We start from the raw sequence: 19,492 nt of genomic DNA on the forward strand, positions 1-19,492 counted from the left end.
ACCCCCACCCACCCCCCCCAGCTTAACCCTGGTCATGCAGTCATGGCAGATGGTCCTTGCCCTCAGATAATCCTAATTTCTAGTTTGCTGGGACTAATGGTACCTACTCAATGAAAGCGCATCTTTCATCGTGCTCGATTCTACGTAATTAGAGCAGATATTTAGTGAACACCTACTAAATGCAAGTACTACGACACTAGGTAATGAAAGTGATAGTTTTTTTAAATTTGCTTTCAGTTCTCAAGGAGCTATGACCTAGCATCCAAGAAGCCAATACATTTAACAGTTAAATAATATCATAATGTATTTCCATTTGCGTGCCCTTTCTGTTAACTCGCAAAATGTGTTCAAAATATGTAAGCTGTATTCAAAAGTGGCCTTGTGTGAAAGTCCTATTGTGTAAACACATAAAAACAGATTTCTGGTTAAGCATTTCTGGTTAAACAGGGTCCTGCAGGGCTGACCTGACAACCACCACTGGGAGGAGCATGAACTTTAAAGACAGTAGATCTGAGTTTGAATCAAATTCTACTCCTTACCATGCCTATGGCCTGTGGCAAACTGCTTAACTGTACTTTCTCAATGTCCTTGCCTGTAGAATGGGAACAATTATACAAAGCTTGCTTTATGAATAGTGACGGTTTTTATAAAGTGCCTTACAAATGGTAGATGCTCAGTAAAATATAACCTGAAAGATTCCATTAAAAAGGCCAAGACAGATGAAAAGAATAATTTCCTATTCGTGCTATTCAACTGATGTTCCCTTTAAGTAATTTTCATCCTGTTATATTATATATATTCTTAGAAGTCATTTCAAATGATTCTTGGAAAAGACCATAATGTAAATACAGACATACATACTTGTATAATACAGCTGTATTTTATTTATTTTCTTATGACTCTTCACATTCCAATCCCTCTATTTTTCCCCACTTTGGGAAAAAAACCTTTCTTTTACACGGACTGGTTTTTTTTTTTTTTTTATATTTAAGATTAAAGTAGCATCTATCAAACTTAATAAAAACATAAATAAATATTACTATCTATAGCAGGATGCCAAGGGCCTTTTAGCTGAATGGTAATATAATTAGCGTCATGCCCAGCAAAGAACCAAAGCTAAAACTTTAAGGATTTTTTAAAGCTTTAAAAATTCATATTTTTTGCACTATCAGAATTGCTAACCTCAAATTTCTATAGCTCTAAAAACACTGAGGGAAGGTTGCTTTAGAACACTTAACAGAATGTACATTTGCTACTTGAACTGATCTATAAGTGCCATTACTTCTCTATTGCCTGATTGATACTCTCTATCAGCAAGTTGGTCTAAGTAGCATTTCGAGTACAGTGATTGAAAATGGAATAAAATATTTTAAACACATTAATATTTATCCAACTCATCAGTAAAATTATTTCTCGAAGACTGACCTCTTTATGAAGTAATTTTTTTAAAGTACATAAGTTATTAATGTCCCACTAATAGAAAGTCTGCATTTAACAATATTAATAGCGTATTTAACATTTAGTTATATAATACTTACTTAGATGCCATGCACTGTTGTAAGCCCTTTATATACATTAATTTAATTAATTCTTTCAACAGTCTTCGGTGACAGACACTAATATCATCTCCCAGGATTATACAGTTAGTGGAATCAGACTTGAGTCCACACTCTTAATCATTTACACTAAACTGTCTTTCATTTGTCTCTGTTTGGGAAGCATGTATTATTTTTAGAAACATTACTGAATAGGGTGTCTTTTTATCAATGTAGGTGATCAAAGGTGGAATGAAGAGATGTGCCTTTTGCAGGGAACATTTGTCACCATATAATTTGTGATACCTTGAATTTAATTACTTGAAAGTCTTTGTAACTTTAGTGTCTATATATGTTTCCATGTAAGCAAACTCTGGAGAAATAAATTTAGGCTTGGACCATGTATCAATTATTAACTGTCACAATGCAGCATAATAAACTATCCCAAAACGCAGAATCTTAAAATACCATTTATTGTTCCTCCTAAATCTGTCAGTTGGCCAGTTCTTCTAGCATCAGCTAGCCTCACTCAGTCCTTTGCAATCAGCTGTGGGTCAGGCAGAGAGCTCTGCTGATCTCCCAAGGCTTGGGTTGATTTAGATCAACCCAAGGGTTTGTTCTACATACTCTCTCAGCTTCTATTAGGCAAACCCAAGCTTGCTCTTACACTGATGGCAGGGTTTCAGGAGAGACAAGACTTGGGATTTCTACACTATTATTCTCATTAATTTCAATGGCAAGCAACTCACTAGGTCATCCCAGATTCAACTAGGTGAGGAAACAGACCCCATTCAAGGATGCAAGAAGCTACAAAGTCACATTGTAAGGGGGAATGGACACGAGGTGAATAACGGCTTTTTTTGTGATTTACCTACCATTTCACACACTATTTGCATTATTCTGAAACATTCTAATATACAGTCAATTCCCAATTATTTCCAAGAATACATAAACCTTGCAACAAGATAGACTATATTCAACGCTGTAAGACAAATCTTATCAAATTTAAAATAGAAATCATAAAAGTACGTTCTCAGACCATAACAGAACTAGAAATCAGTAAGAGAAAGGTGTCTCAAATACATGGAAAGTAAACACATTTCTAAATAACCCGTAGGTCGAAGAGGAAGTCAAAAGAGAAACTTTAAAATATTTTTAACTAAATGAAAATTAAAATACAGTAGTTTCCCTCTTATCCATGGTGGATATGTTCTAAGACCTCCACCGAATGCCTAAAACTACAGACAGTACTAAACTCTATATATACTATGTCTTCTCCTATACATACCTATGATAAAGTTTAATTTATAAATCAGGCAAAGTAATAGATTAACAACAATAAATAATAAAATAGAACAATTTTAACAACATATTACAATAAAAGTTATGTGAATGTGGTCTCTCTCTCTCAACATGTTATTTTACTATACTCACCTTTTCACTGGAAGGAACTTTAGGGCTTCATTTTGGCATATCCGAATTGCCAGCATAACTATTCTTGCATTTTGGGGCCATTATTAAGTAACATAAGGGGCACGTGAACACAAGCACTGTGATTCTGCAACAGTAGATCTGATAACTGAGAGGGCTATTCAGGGACTAATGAGCTGGGATCGTATATGGAGACGCTGACGCAGGGATGATTCACATCCAGCGTGGGCCGGAGCAAGCAAGACCACACGAGATTTCATCACGCTACTCAGAGCAACGCACAATTTAAAACTCATGAACTGTTTATTTTCGGAGTTTTCCATTTAATATTTTCAGACAAAGGTTGACTACAGGTAACTGAAACCGCAAAAAGCAAAATCACAAATAAGGGGGGACTACTGCACAGCATTTCAAAATGTGTACAATACAGCTAAAGCAGAGCTTAAGGAAAAAATTATAGTATTAAGTGCCTATATTAGAAAAAAACACTAAAATCAATAGCTTAAGCTCTACCATAAGAAACAAATGAAAAAAGAAATTAAACCTAAAACAAATAGAAGTAATAAATATTAGAGCAGAAATCAGTGAAATGAAAAATACAAAACAATTGAGAAAATCTGTGAAATCAAAGATACTTCACATTAAACCAAGTTGAAACAACAATATCCTTGAGATATTAGAGGGCATTGTTTTTAGTCTCAGGACCCCTTAACACTCCTGGAAATTGAGAACCCCCCCAAGTTTAAAACACAGTATATACAAGCACATAGTCCATTGGCCATCATAGAGATATTATCACATGTCATGTAGCCTCTGAAAAACTCCAGTATACACTCACATAAGAATGGAAAAGCAAATGTCAGTATTATGAAAAAAGGGTTTGAGCACATGGATACCTTGAAGGGCTCTCAGCAACACCCAGGGGTCCCCAAACAATACTTTTAAGAATTGGAAGAGGAAATTATCCAAAGGCTTGGTAGACTGAAATGTTAGAGTGAATTTTATCATCTACTCCCTAACTATATATCCCCTGCAAAGGCCAAGAGGACCCTTCTTTCACCAAGATACATTGATGAGGCAAGTTCCAGCATCCTTAAAGCTCTATGATGGCTGTTTTCTGCAGGCCAGGAAAAACAGAGGAAACTGCTGCCATCAAACTTGTCTCCTTAAATTAAATGGGGATAATGGCACAGTGATAATGGACCAAGTTGTAACACTTAATTGCTGAAGACAAGGCTGATAATGGGTAGTACGGCCAAAGCATTAATTAATGTATGACATACACACACAGATATCTTTGGTATAAGTAATTGATCATGGTGTCCCTAGAACTGAATTAGATGAGCATCCTACTGAAGTCTTGATTTGTAGAGTGTAGAGTGTTCTAGGTCTGACCTGAATCACTGCAATACAGTCTGGGTCTCCCAACAAATTCCAGGAGGGAAGCCTCTTAATCCATTTTCCTTAAGTTTACAGTAAACTTTACAAGCCCTCAGTCTCCATGGTTTTCAGTACTACATAGTACTAACTTTTGTGTCCTAATTAATCATAATATTAATCATTAATATTTCAAAAGTTTTAACTGATGTCACATTTGGGTTGGGGTTTCAATGGGAACGGGAACTTGCTATGAGAAATTTCATCATGCTGAAGGTGCAATGTGAACAGGCATTACTGACCCTTAGAGAACCAATTGCCTTAATGTTTGATGCAATTTTCAGTACACAAGTGAACTTAATCTTAGGTAAAGTAACTTCATCTTTTTTATTTTAGGAAGTAGTGTGAAAACAGCATATCCGTTGTGCCCAGCATTTTACCACAAAGAGGATTAAATTCTTTCTTCTCCAGAGGAACAGCAGTTTCTCCCTAAGAATGCTTACATAGTATAGTTCTATCACTTAAAGGTAAGTTTTTTAAGCTAGTGGCCTTCCAGTGCAGAGTTGGGTAAATTTATCTTGAAACACGAAAGTACAACAGAGGATTCACTTCCATCAATATATATAATATACCGAATACAGATGATTTTAAGGAAACCTCTTTTTAAGAATACTCTATTAAAAACTGCTAAATCCCCTTTTTCACCTATCAGCATGTTGGCCCAAAGGTCTCCCTTTGTCATATTTTACCACAGCTAGAACTTCTTATCCATAGCTGATTGGAGAAGCTCTGTGGTCCCAAACTGAAATGTTCTGCCTGAAATGAAGTTAGGTTTTACTGAACTACTATTCTATACAAATTTAGAAGGCAAATGGTTATTTACTTAGGATTGAGCCATAAAACTCAGGTGCTGCTTCTGCTTGAGGCAGCCAAAATGGAATGCTGTCGAAAATATACCCAAATTTTAAGAAGCACTGAGACAGGAACTTAAAGATAATCTTAATATCTTTTTATTCCTCGCTTAATCTTTAGCAATTCGGTTTAACAGGGACTTATTTTGTGGAAAGAAAAATGCAAAAAAAAAAAGAGAAAGTAGATTATAATCAGCTTCAGAGGTAATTCAGGCTCGGCTTTGCTAATATCAGTTTTTCTCTAAATGAATTACATTCACTTAATTGTTCCAGATCATATTAATCTGGATTTCCTGAAAAAGACATACATTAATGCTGAAATTCAGAAAGTGTAAAAGGCTTCTCAAGTTGTCATAATTTTCATACAGCATCTTTGGGGGCCATTATTCTGCCTACCATAAGTGTCTGATATCAAGGATATAAACTACTCGGCTGTTAACTATCAAAGCTGAAAGGTGATTACCCATAGTAAGAAACTGTAAAAACCACTTGTTGTCAAGAGATGATAGAAATTTACATAAATAAAAAAGGAATCATATGATACTTCTCTACTCAAAAGTATCCAATCGCTCCGTTTCATTTTCTATTACTGCCAATCAAATGAACACAAACTATTTTAGTTACTATAGGTTAAAAGCCCAGCGAGCCCCACTGAGTTTTGCTTAGTCTCAAAAAGCCAAAATCAAGAAGTCAGCAGGAATGTGTTGTTTTTTGGAAGCTCTAGGAGAGAACCAGTTTGCTCATTCAGATTGTTGCCAGAATTTGCTTACAGTTGTAGGACTGATATCTCCGTTTCCTTGCTATCAGATGAAGGCTGTCCCCAAAGTCCAGAGGCTGTATCTCTGACTTCGGAAAGAGGGGAGTTCCACCATTTGAGAGCTAATGTGATTAGATTGGACCCACCTAAATACCCAATGATAATCTCCCTATCTCAAGGCCCAAACCATTGATCACATCTGCTTAATTCCCCTTACCATGTAATGTAACATATTCACAGACTCTAGGATTAGGACACTGACCTCTTTGGAGGCCATTATTCTGCCTACCACGAAGAGTAAAAGCCAGTCATTATAAAGGTCTGGAAGATCCTATGTGATCTGAGCCCCTATTACCTCTGGTCTCTTTTTCTATTACTCTACCCCTTGCTCACTCAACTCTAGCCTCCTCCATGCTGTTTCTTGAACACACCAGGCAAACTCGTGCCTATGTCCTTGCTGCTCTCTGCCTGAATGGTCTTCCCCAGACTGCACTCTGCTAACAACCTCACTGACCTTCAATTTTTGCTCAGATCTCACCACCTCAATGAAGCATACATGAGTGCCCTGTTTAATACTCCAGCATTTCTGATCATTTTCCCCATAGCACCTGTTGCCGTTTAACCTACACAATAACTTATTTGCCATGATGTCCTGCTGTTTCTCCTAGCATGTTAGCTCCATAAGAGCAGGTAACCGTCTTTATTCCTTGATGTATTCTAAGGCCTTAACACATATTGGGAGCTCAATAAAGACTACTTATATTGGTTGTTGAACAAAGTTTTCCAAATATTGACTGATATGGGAGATTATAGGTACATAAAATATGTCTTCTTTTTGTAGGTCATATAAACAGTAGTAGAGGTACTTGAAATACTAAATTATAGCTCCCTGATCCTTTCTTCTTTTTAAATCAATGACCTAACTCAATGCTTCCACATTTTAATTCTTCTAGATCAAAAATCCTTCCGTTCTGGCTCAAATGAAAACTTTGAAAAAGAGAAATGGCTTATTTATACCTGTCCATTCCCTCCAAAACACATTTTTGATCATTTACGATAAAAAGTAAATATGTACAGTAAGACTAAACCCAAGCCTCAAAAAAAGGCACAAAAGAACAAAGATATAAAAAAGTTGTTAATATTTCCAAAAGCTTAAAGATAGAAATTGCTTTTAATCTCAGATTTTCCAGCTTCTGTTTTTAAACTTTACTCTTAACTTTCTTCATGTTACAGTTCTGACAGTCACCACAAGATGGAGGTAAATCTGTAGTTTGAGTTAAATGTTTCTGAAGTATTAGGAACATGAACACTGTTTTCAACAACAGAAAATTTGTTTAAATTCCCCTTGAAATTGTGCTTCAAAAACTGCTTCTGCAAAGCTTAATAGCTACCTATAAGAAACAACCAGGAAGAGATAGGTGGTTTAAGTTTATAAACTATCTTCCACTGAGTAACCAAGCAATAACCTAATAATTTAAAATATGACTCAAAGGCTCTAAGGAAACCTGTTTTATTGACCATCTCTTAGAAGTTCTGAGTCTTAGTGTCACTGCCCCTACTCCAGCACACACTGCCCTGAGATTTCTCCCAGCTTGCAGAAACTTGGAGCTAAAGGACGCATATGGGTCCTCTGGCCCAGAGATGCCTTTTTAAGAATTTCCCTATGCTTAGGCCTAGATAATGTTAGTATAAACTAAATATATGAAGAATTCAGCAAACGGTAATGATATTTAAATATTCACAGTTAACAAATGTGTGCAGTGATTTATGTTGAGATAACCCTTTGTACATTATAAATTTTAAGTAAACTTTGTATGGCCAAAAATAATTCATTTACTTGGCTATAAGTTATTCTTAATACTTTCTTTTCGACTATTCTTTTACATAGCAGTTACTTCTAGAGCTGCAACTGGAACTCAGATTCATTTAAAACACTTCTCAACTCTAGTAATCTTAAATTTAAATGATTTAATCAAATAACCTAATTATTGAATAAAATGCCTTAATTCCACACTGCAGTCTAAAGAACCTTGGTTTCTGTCCTATTGCTGTCAGTATATATCTATGTGATCTTAGGTGAGCCATTTATGTGTTCTATTACTATCCTTTGTTATCCAGTTGCTATGTGACCTACCTATCTAAAAGTTAAGCTTAAAATAACCATGATTTTATTATAGCTCAAAATCCTGTGAAGCAAGAATTAAGACAAGGCTTGCCTAAGTAATTCTGCTTCACGATATGAATGGGCTCTTGGTAAACTGGCAGTTGGGCTGTCTGACAACCTCATGTTTGATGCCTTCCTTGGTCAACAGGAAGGCTGGGTTTGGTTTAGTGGAGGTCTTTTCCCACCACATGTGGCCTCAGACTCGTTCCACATCTCTCCAGCCAGTGGTCTGGGGCAAACTATTCACCTTGATCCTCCTACCACTAGAAGGGATACAACACTTGGTAGTCTTCTGGATTTTGGAGACAACACAAAATACACATGGGGAAATGCTTCAAACCATTTCTCAGATGACTGGGAAGATTTTAGTGGGGCCCAAAGAAAGACAGGGCACTGGAACAAGTGACTTAGCACCTAATCATCAATTATATCATAGCATAACTATGTGACCAGAGTTGCCCATCATAAGCTTGGTATTGTCATATCCACCAAGCCATAAGGGTGAGCCAGCATAGAAATAACCCATGATATATTTAGGATGGGGCCCAAGCTGGTCCAGAGGCTCAAAATTTCCCAAAAAGGTGGCCCAGAACTCACGTCACTTACCTTCAAGACACTAACATCTCTCCCTCAACTCATAATCTATGACTTGACTGGAGTTCAAAGGAGAAAAAAATCCAGGCGTGGTTCACAGATAAATGAGCTTGATGTCACTATAAGCCAAAACCCAGCTGCCACCGTGCCTGAGCATATCCTCAGCTCGCTCACTCCTCAGGAAGTACGCAAAGGAAAGGTTTCCTGAATTCTTACATGTTGAGAATGTCTGAGCAGTGGTTTTTATACTTAAAAATCCATTTTCTTAGGTATACAATCTTTTGCTCACTTTTTTCCTTCACAAATATCTTAAATGTTTTTTTTTCTGGCATAGTGTTAGTCTTGCTCTTCTAAGTCACTTACTGTTTTTGTCTAGATAGCTAAACCCAAAGATTTTATCTGAGATAATATTCTTGGGTAGGCAGGGTGTTCTTTCAATAGTCGTAAATAATTTTTTTTGGCAACGTATTTTTCATATTTTGTTCTGTATATATGTTCTGAATTTTTTAATCTCTAAAACTGTCATTTTCTCACTGAATCCTTTCAATATCTTTTGATTTATAAAGCCATCATCCTTTTTAAACGCTATTTTCCTTAAGGGATTATCTGTTGTTCAACTGCTTTTGTGTTTATTCTAGTTTAGTCTTCATTTCTGAATTTTTTCCCTTTATTTCTAGTATTTTTCTAAGTTCTTCAAATTCTGATTTTTGGTATTCTTTCACATTTTATGTCATTTTCAGAACATCTTATAACTCGTTTTTAAATAATAAGTCATAGTTTCACTTTATGGGTATGCCTTTCTAATGTACTTTCAATGTCTATAGGCTATAACAACTTTGTATAACTATAGTTCTATATTACTTATTTTTGTGTGAAATAGGCTTTCCTGAACTTTTAGAATCAGGCTTGGTTCAGGGTAACTTTTCTAGCTTCAGATTCCCATTTCTGTTGTTTTTGTATAGTACTGAAAAATAGGGCAGCTTATCTTCTGAGATTTTCCTGGCTTCTTTGTTTTTGTTTCTGTTTTGTTTTTGTTGGTGGTGGTTTTTTAATTATTGTATTTTTTATTGTGATATAATTGAAATATAACATTGTGTAAGTTTGAGGTGTTCAATGAGTTGGTGTCATACATTTATATATTTCCTAGCTCTTTTTAAATAAATGCTGTGATGCATACAAAAATGAGTAAGATAAAATATTGGGTAAAAAACAAACAAACAAACATAGCAAACAAATATTTTTAGTCAGAAAGCAAACTTCATACTCCACAGAGGTATATGGAAATAAAATTGCCCTCTCAAAAAACAAAAAACAAAACACAAAAAGCCTAGTCCTTTTACAAAAATGTGTCTAACTCAAATACAAATGCAAGAGTTTAAAGAGATTTAATAGCCATTTCTACCTTAAATAATTGAGTTCTGCATGCAATGAAACAGAACATAAAATATAATCCTATTTTAAGTTGAAAGAGAAAGACTTCAGTATAAAAGTTTTAGATGAAAAATACTCTATCAATGTTAATGATAAATTGATTTTCATCCATGCCAGTATAGTCCTTAGTATCACTTCATCTCAGAGAAATAAACAAGTCTTCAATGGTAGTCTGCTGTGATTTAAAAAGCATATCAAAACCTTCCTTCCATACAATGTGTTATTTCAGTTATTCTTTATAAAGATGTTTTAAACATAAGGAGAGAAGCAGATTACCTAAATACATGTACTATGGTGAAATATTATTTCAATTAAAAACCTCCTTTTCATACAAAGAGGTACCTTGATGGGGTTCTTATCAACCAAAGGAGATAATTTGAACAGAAGAATAGTGACTGCAAGTGAATGAAACAGTGAATTAAGGGCAGAGAAAAAAAAGTCCTAAGTTCATAATATAATGACACCAAAGGGAAAACACTTCTTTTAACTCACAAGACATCAATGAACGTTGCCAGGGCACCAAAAATTACTCTGAAAACTAATAAAGGAAAAAGAGTAAATATTTATTCTGCTATTCTGGTATGAATGATAACCAAATAGCCCTAGTAGGTGGATCAAGGTTCTTCTACTAAAAAAAAAAAAAAAAAATTCCAGCTAATAAATGCAATAGGAATGACAAATTTGGAAAATCATCACTTTGCAAAACTCGATGAAATATCTAATGCAGGCATTAATGCATGCTTTTAAAAATATTATGTAAAAAGATGACAGGGAACCTTCCAATGATGATGTCAGACTTCTGCCCATGTGCCCAATGACCAATCTGAACATCATTAAAAGTGGAGCAAACAACATTAAATGCCTCTTCATTTAATATGATATAAAGTTCACCATACTAATAAAAAGTTTCCTTGCTCAAAAACATAAAATCAGAATCTAAATAATTCTCTCTAGACCTAACTTTTAGGATATGGGATAAATGACGAACAACAAGAAAATAGACCAAATTCAATCTATGGGACGCTATAGAAAACTCACATGGTTCCTTCAACAAATCATAGTGTGTGGGACAGGGAGGAAGAGAAGGGAAACTAATTTACATTTCAAGACACTCCAAAGACAAAATGACCAAACAAACATATACACCTAGTCTAAATAATGATTCAAATAAATCAACTGTAAATACATTTGAGACAACTGAGAAATTTTTTAATGGACTCAATATTAGATATTAAGAAATTATTAATTCTGTTAGGTGTGATTCTGACATTGTAATTACCTTTGGAAATGTTCTTTTTTGCCATGTCCTCAAATATTCAGATTAAAATGACATCACATTTGATGTCATTAAACAAAAGGGAAAAAGAAACAGGTATGACAAAATATGGATGGTTATTAGAGCTGGATTACAGGTATATGGAGGTTGATGACATATTTTCTCTACTTCAGAAAGCATTTTTATAACTTTTTGTGATAATAAAAAAAAGCACTCTTTCAAAAAACATTCAATACATAGAAGTTTATTATCAAGAACTTTAGTAGGTTTTTAAAAAGACTGTTCTGGCTTTTTAGGAATACTGAAAGATGACAGTCCATGATAGGACATATAAAAACAAGGATAATTAAAATATTAAATACTATCTAAATTAAAAGGCCATAATTCAAATTGTTAATTATAAACTGTGTTTTGTTAGAAGCAGCTGTACAGTTACCCTTCATGAAATTCTCCTTACCAACTCATGAAGACTACAAAGCTTCATCTCAAACTCAATTATATACTTTATAGTAATCAATGCTGAGTTTTTTTGTGCTTAAGCATGCACTACTACAGAAAGCACAAAATCCTGTTTACAGGGAGTTTTTGTTTCTTTAAAACATATCTCAATCATCTTTTAAAGTGCGAGCTACAAATATGTTGTATCCTTAAAGAAAAAGGCTTCTAAAGAAAGTATAAGATAGCTATCCAATACTGCCAAGAGTGGTTATATAATTAACCCAAGGAAACCTGGCAGTACTCTGCTAACTGTTTTAGTGTAGCAGCCTCCTCCTCTGTAGTTCAGTTCTTAGCTGTTATTACACTACCAGCCGAACATGTACTCCATTGCTTTGGATACAAGACTTTCATCTTTTTTTGGCGTTTGTCTGTCAGAAATGACCTAGTGAAAAAACACACACATAATTGCTAGGTTATGGTTTCTTCGGTGTCATAGTCAATTCTAGAGTTAACGATTAATTTAAAAGAGCCAAACACAAAAATTCATTTGTAGAACTAAACTGTATATTTACAGATGAAAATATACCTTTAGTTAGAACATCTTTATGCACTTAAGAATGAGAAAATCTCTTTTCTTTGACAAGGCAAATTGCATCTGCTCCTTAAATTAGGAAACTGAACAAACACCACAAAAGCCATAAGAGATGAGGGCTTTAAAATATTCGTAAAAAAGAACACAAAAAACTAATAGTAAAAACCACAGTTCTAGAATGACCTCCAAATTTCAGGGTGAACTCTAAACTGTTACTACCTGCACTACTAAAGCATGATTCTCTCATTTGCTGTTTCAAAACCCATGTCTGTAGGTAGGCAAGTTCAGAACTCCTGCTTAATTAATTAGGAGACAATAATTGAATGAGAGTCATTAAAACTTTTACCGTTCTTCAACAAATATAATATACTCTTCCTTTAAACTTTTTTGAAACGAGAAATTCTGAAATGTGAACTGGTCAGCGTTTTCTTTTCATAACCAAAGGCCACTCTAACCTGAGGTTCTTCATTTGCGATACCATCAGATTTAGTCATCAATAAGCTTTTTAATATTCCCTCGTCAGAAATGTTCACTAACATAATTCTTACATATGTAAATATAACTTAGAAAAAAACTAAAATAAACTCTCAAATATTTTTAAAATGGCAATAATTTTTTTTTTAATTCAACTGGCCAAAATCCTAAATGTTAAAATAGGAAATTTAAGAATATAAAGTTTACAGGTTTCAACAAGGTAATCACTACAGTAGGAAATATTTAATGGCATACAAATACAGATCAATCCAATGAAAATGTTAAACATGCTATGTACTTCAGCCTTTAAAGTATATCCCTTTATATTCAACTCTTAAAATACCTGATAGTCACTAGTAGAAGCTTTGTATGCTGTAGCAAGAGGTCTCATAGTAGAAATCCTAGGAGTACTTCCAGATTGGGTTGGTGTACCTAAGGTTTTGATTGGTGGTGTAAAGGCCAGAGGTGAGGATGACAAAGCACACCTGTCACTGTTTTCCATAACACTCTATAGAGAAATAAAGATATAAAAATTTTTGTTTATAAACATAATACATATTACCCAATATTACATCCTACTTACAAAGAAAACTTTATTAAAAGATGCATACTTTATTTGATCTAATTAATCTTCTAAATAATTTTAGGCTTGATAAAACAATATGTTTCTTAATTAGCATTTGAGATCTAATGTTCAGCCAGAAATCTAACTTCAAAGACCTCAAACATCCTCAAGACAATTAGACTCCCAAGAGTAAAAATCTCCTAACAAATACTATGGAAAATCATCAAGAAAGAAAAAGAGAATTCTTCGAAAAATTTGGGGAGAGAGGAAAATCAAAGTCCAGTAGTATTTAGTACCCAGTAACCTCAAATTTTCATCTAGCCTCTACGAACATCTGGTGCAGCACAATATAATAATTATACAACTACACAGTAATCCTAGATTATAAGAATAGGAGCCGTGTCTGCTTTGTGCACTAATGTGTATATATAAGCACCAAGTACAGTCTTTAGCAGGTAGAAGTTCACATTTACTTAAAGAATGATCATGATGATTTTAAAGCCACAAAGTTTAAACTGTGCTCAGTATTGTTTTATAAGTGTATATTTAACAATTTTTAAATATCTTATAAGAGAAATAATAAAAAGCTTCAGCCATTTAAGTTTAACCCTCATGTGAAATATTTCATTCTGAAATAGCACCATTTCTTTAAAGTACTTAAAAGAACCTGATATTGCTTTGCACAAGAGAATGAGTTAAGAAGTTAAGAGACCTAGGATCTAGGCCTCACTTTAACAACTCTGGATAAGTTACTTAAGTCCTCTTGGACTCTTTAGCTGTAAAATGAAAGGGTTGGGATAGATTATCTCTAAATTTTAAAGTCTTGGGATTAAACATCTTTGGCTTACCATGAAAAGAGTACTATAACACCATCATATTTTATAAACTAAGAAAAAGAAGCAAGTGAAGCAAAGTAACATAACCACTAATGTCAATACCTAGACTTATGCACTTCATACAGATTAAGCTGTTTTCCTTACATCAGCAGTAACTTACTTTATCTATACATGGTTTTACACCAATCATGATGGACTCTCCAAAAATCCTCCCATCTTTGCTTAAGGCCTTCCGAGCCTGCAGTTTAGATTGATAACGAATATGCATCCAATTTCCTGTGTTAGACATCTGTTAAGAATGAAGTTGTTTCTTAAAATAAAAAACATATACACTCTAAACTTAATGAATTACATAGAAAACAAAAATACATAAAGATAAATCTGCTTCCACTTTTTATTTGATGCCCTGTAAAAAGCTATATACTAGGATTCAACAAAGATCCCATTAGACAATTTCAATAATCTCTATCTGGCTCTTAATTCTCTAATATAAAGAATATGTGGCAAATAGTCTCTGAAAGTAAAGGAATGCTCAAAAGATAATTGTTTCTCATAAAAAGGTCTTATCAATACTTGCTTGAAATTTTTAAAAACTGTATTCATCAACCTGATTTTGTGTGGGAGTTAAATCAGTCAATCTCTAATAATGGAAAAAAAGATTTGTTATTTATAACTTGTTGTGCAAGGTATTTTTTAAAGCTCTTTATAAGCTATAAAGCCCTAAGAAGTCAAGAACTTCTCCTTTTTTCCTTTATCTCCAATAGAGCAAGGTCGAATTGGAAAAAAATATTTTGGCATAATCTATCTTTTTTTAAGAGACTATAAACTAAGAAAAGGGATGAGGGGAGTCTGATACTCTCATTCTCTTTCTTATTTTCTCTCTTTATCCTTTTTTGACAAATACTATACAACTTCCAGCCTTTCAACCTTCCAGACTCCAACAGACACATTCTATGAACGCTCTTAAAAAAAAAAAAGGAAAAACAGACAAAATTCAGCAGCAAAGATTTCCTCAATTCATAGATTATCTTTCCTCAACCTAAATCTTGAATTGAAAAGAATTAAGCCTTACCACATGTTTTAAGATATTCCCATATTGTGCAAATTGTAATAATATATAGGAAGCAGATGCTTGAGGAAACCTGAAAAAAAGAGTTGTCCAAAAAGTCAGCTTCCACGATAAATAAAAGTGCAAATTACCATACTTACAAGTGTTTTAAGATAAATTAGTCCCAACTGTCTAGAAAAATAGGAGACCCTTGATCATCCTGTTTTTCCATCAGATATATCTATCACTGCCCATCGCCCAAAAGCAAATACGTTAAAATTAGTTTTGACTCAGCCATTCTACTCCATCCCTAGATTCCACCTCTGAAATCTCTAAAATTCCACTTTTACTGTCATTATCATAACCTTTAGAAAAGAACTATGAAGTTGCAGTTCTGTATATAATTTATTTTACAAGGGTATGTGTGGGGGTGGGGGGAGGGAGAAAGAAATACTTGGGTATGCTACAGTAATTAAAAGGAAAAGAATTTTAAATTATATAGTCCTATCATTATATATTGAGCACCACCTAAAAATTCACAAATTTAGTCCCGAAACAAAAATAAAAGTCATTACCAATATCAATGGTACAGAAACATTTAAAAGAATGATTACCAAAATTTTAAGCCATATACTCTGTATGTGAAAATCCTAAGTGACTTGCACTTTCTTTATAAAGTTTTGTATAATTTGAATATTTTACAAGACATTAATACTTATACAGTCCAAATAATAAAACTATTTTCAATTTGAAAATCTATGGAGTTTCCTTAACCGGTAACTTCAGTTTTCTGGAGCTTGGATTGGAACCCCCCCCCGACTCCCCCAAAAATCTAAGTCACAAAACTAAATGAGAAACTCCACACATTAAAATCTATATGAGTAAAATACTCACTGCATTCAGGACCATAATTTTATGTTATACAAACCTGAATATAAGATTTCTAACCCCAAAGAAAACCAATAAATGAGGTAGGGTGCCTAACAAAGCAAAGCTAAATAAAATATAAATGAAGGGGAGAAATAATGGTTGCAATCAAAGGAGGTACCTGGAAATAAAATATAATTTTAGGACCCTAGGACTACTTTGAGTAGAAACATTCCAATACCCTGTAAAAGAATCACCCTAAAACAATGAATAGTATTTCATGATATCGAGTCAGCAAAAAAAGATAAATTATCAAAGAACACATATAATGTATTTTAGATGTACTTCCCTATAAAAGGTCAAAATATTTCATCCCTTAGAAAAAAATGTTTTAGTTCTTACATAGTTATTAAAACACAAAACCAAAAGAAAATAGCTGGAAAAATGTATGTCTTAAAAGGACTAGAAGTACTTCAAGTAAGTAATTTACCCAATTACTAAGGAATCTTAAAAGTGACACCATTACTATTGAGCCTAAAAAAAAAATTGAGAATGGATACCCAAATTCAAAAACATACAGCCATTTCATGAAAGGTTACAAAAATTTTCACACACACACACACACACACACAGAGCCCACCTGCCCAACTGCTATAGATAAAAGACTGACTGTGGGCTTCAATAACACACAGAATCTCTCTGGGAGACTACATAACAAATAGGTGCCCATTATTGCCTTAAAAGAGAGGAAAATTGTAGCTGGGGACAAAAGTAGAAGAAAAACTTTTCACTGTATATTCTTATATATTCTTTTGAATTTTTAACTTTTAAATAAACTGAATATATAAAGTCCACTAACATTTATTCTCCATTGTTTTCCCTTCAAGGAGCTCATGTGTTATTTTTATATTTTTACCCCCAAACTAAATATAGTTAGGTCCAATATCACAACACTTTCAGACACAAACCTTACATACTACATTATAAACAGCTTAAAAATAAGACCTAAGTTTTTGCTGAAACATTACTAATAACTAGATATAATATCTAAATCATCTATTTACACCTCAGTTTCCTCATCTGTAAATGATGCAGTATCTCTAAGATGCTTTAAAGTAATTTTTTTTAAATCTATTCAAAATGCATTTAGGCCTGTCATGCACAATTTCTATTAACATTTAATATTCTGTGACTAGAAAGTATATATATGCTTGTGACACAGAATATATACACAAATGAAATTCAATTTGTTCCAAAATGATTAAGTCCACTACAAGCAGAGAAAGTCACTAACTAGAAAGAGAAAGGAGCTCCCTAAAGTCTAAAGGGATAACCCAATATCCAGCAAATATGCTGGAGAGAAAATAATCTGAGAAGAGACAAACATAGATGATTTTTAAAAACTATAAATCATATTGAATACTAGTTAATATGCATGCTGAAGTGTTAGAGTGATCTTTACTAATGTCTATAACTTACTCTGAAATGTACCAACAGCAAAAAAAAAGATGAATTAATGGAAGATAAAACAAATGTAGCAAACTGTTAAGTTAGGTGGTGGTTATATAGGTGTTTGCTGTGCAATTCTTTTAACATTTTTGCATGTTTTATAATATTCATTATAGGAAAGGATTTTTATTTTTCATGGTAAATAATCCAGAAACCTTACCCAAACACAGTCACCCATGTGTCATCGAGGTGATCTTCAGAAGTCAGAGAATCTCCTTGAGTATAAAAAGGATCCAACTGGGCAGGAGATAACGTTGTCTTTCGTGGTTGTCCAATGTTTGCTGGACTAAACATACTTTGCCCTATATTAGTACATTTAATAAGTTAGTTACCAATATGAACATCTTGATTTATTTTTTTATATCAAAGCTTTTAGTTTTAAATGAAAAAGTATATTAAAAGTTGGCAATTGCATGGTTTAAAATACACAACTATAATAGAATAATTTTATACTATCATACAATCTGAAGTCATTAATAATTGAGAATAACATGATTATGCAAATGTTTTATTAATTTCCAGTTAACCCTACACCAGAAAGCTCTCTAGTCAACCTCAAAGACTTCTGCTGGATTCATCTTCCAAACCTACCACTTTCATCATGGCACCTCTGCCTTAAAAATATTCAGTAACTCCTCATTACCCACAGAACAAAATCCAAATGCTTTGGCCTCCACAATATAGTTCTACGCTTATTTTTCCAATATGCCACTAAACAGTCTTTACCCTAACCCTTAAGATGTGAATGCAGGTTTTATGTTTTGATTCAAGTCATTTCTATCTGAAATTTCTGATTCTGTCCTTTCTTCTCTTATCCCTCAATAACTACTACTAATCAATGAGTCCTTCTACATGTCTAACATACCAAGATAAATGCTTTTCATGATCATTTTATCCCACAGGCACTGTCCTATTGAGATCACATTATTTCTGAGCACGAAGACATTTTTCTTTAGCCTGTGGAGTAATAGTAATGATTCTCTCATAAGGAAATATTACTCCAGCATTTAAATATGCACCAAGCATCCTTCCAGGTATCTAAGATACAGTAGTGAAAATTAGACTATAAAACAAAAAACAAAACAAAAACAGTTTAAAAAAAAACCCCAACTATCTCTAATGGTGCTTAAATTCTAGTGAAAGAGTCAAATAAGTAAATACCTAGTATGTTAGAAAACAAAAAAAATCCTATAGAAAAAAAATAAAGCACAGAAGGGAGATGTGGAGTATAATATTTATGTGTGTGGAAAGGTTTAACAAAAAAAAATTTAACTGAGGTGCCATTAAAACAAAATCCTGAAGGAGATGGTAGGCAAAACATGCCAATATCTGAAGACATGAATATTAGGTGGAGAAAAAAAACAAGTACAAAGGCCCTAAGAAAGGACATGATTAGTGTCTGATGAAGAGCAAGGCCAGTATTTGCATAGTGAGGAGGGAGATTTGAGGTCAGAACAACTATACGAGCACAGAGAGGTAACAAGATGTCAGACCGTAAAGAAAAACTTCACAGGCCACAGTAAAGACTTTGGTTTTTATCTGAAAATAGCTGGGAAGCCAATGGTAAATTGTAAGTAAGGATGATATAACAGGACTACAATTTTGAAATGATAATGAATGGTAGCATTTTACTGAGTGCTTATAACACCATTCTTTATATGTATATTTTATTTAATTCTAACAACCT

At 33.6% G+C, this 19,492-nt stretch overlaps 1 protein-coding gene across 2 annotated transcripts in view; it reads right to left on the bottom strand.

The window, feature by feature from the left end:
* Positions 1 to 11,704: 11,704 nt before the first annotated feature.
* Positions 11,705 to 19,492, bottom strand: part of NUP35 (nucleoporin 35) — a 29,739-nt gene continuing 21,951 nt past the window's right edge. Inside the window, exons 5-9 of one of the 2 annotated variants that reach the window (XM_011356469.2) lie at positions 17,966 to 18,107; positions 15,454 to 15,523; positions 14,542 to 14,670; positions 13,324 to 13,488; positions 11,705 to 12,356 (exon numbers count right to left, since the gene is read on the bottom strand). In XM_011356469.2, the coding sequence (XP_011354771.1) occupies positions 12,279 to 12,356; positions 13,324 to 13,488; positions 14,542 to 14,670; positions 15,454 to 15,523; positions 17,966 to 18,107 (584 nt within the window). In that variant the 3' untranslated portion in view covers positions 11,705 to 12,278. The remainder of the gene's footprint in view (positions 12,357 to 13,323; positions 13,489 to 14,541; positions 14,671 to 15,453; positions 15,524 to 17,965; positions 18,108 to 19,492) is intronic. The other variant, XM_011356465.2, reaches the window with a different exon arrangement.

Source organism: Pteropus vampyrus, unplaced genomic scaffold, assembly GCF_000151845.1.
Source record: "Pteropus vampyrus isolate Shadow unplaced genomic scaffold, Pvam_2.0 Scaffold2, whole genome shotgun sequence".
In the NCBI taxonomy this organism is placed as follows: Eukaryota; Metazoa; Chordata; class Mammalia; order Chiroptera; family Pteropodidae; genus Pteropus; species Pteropus vampyrus.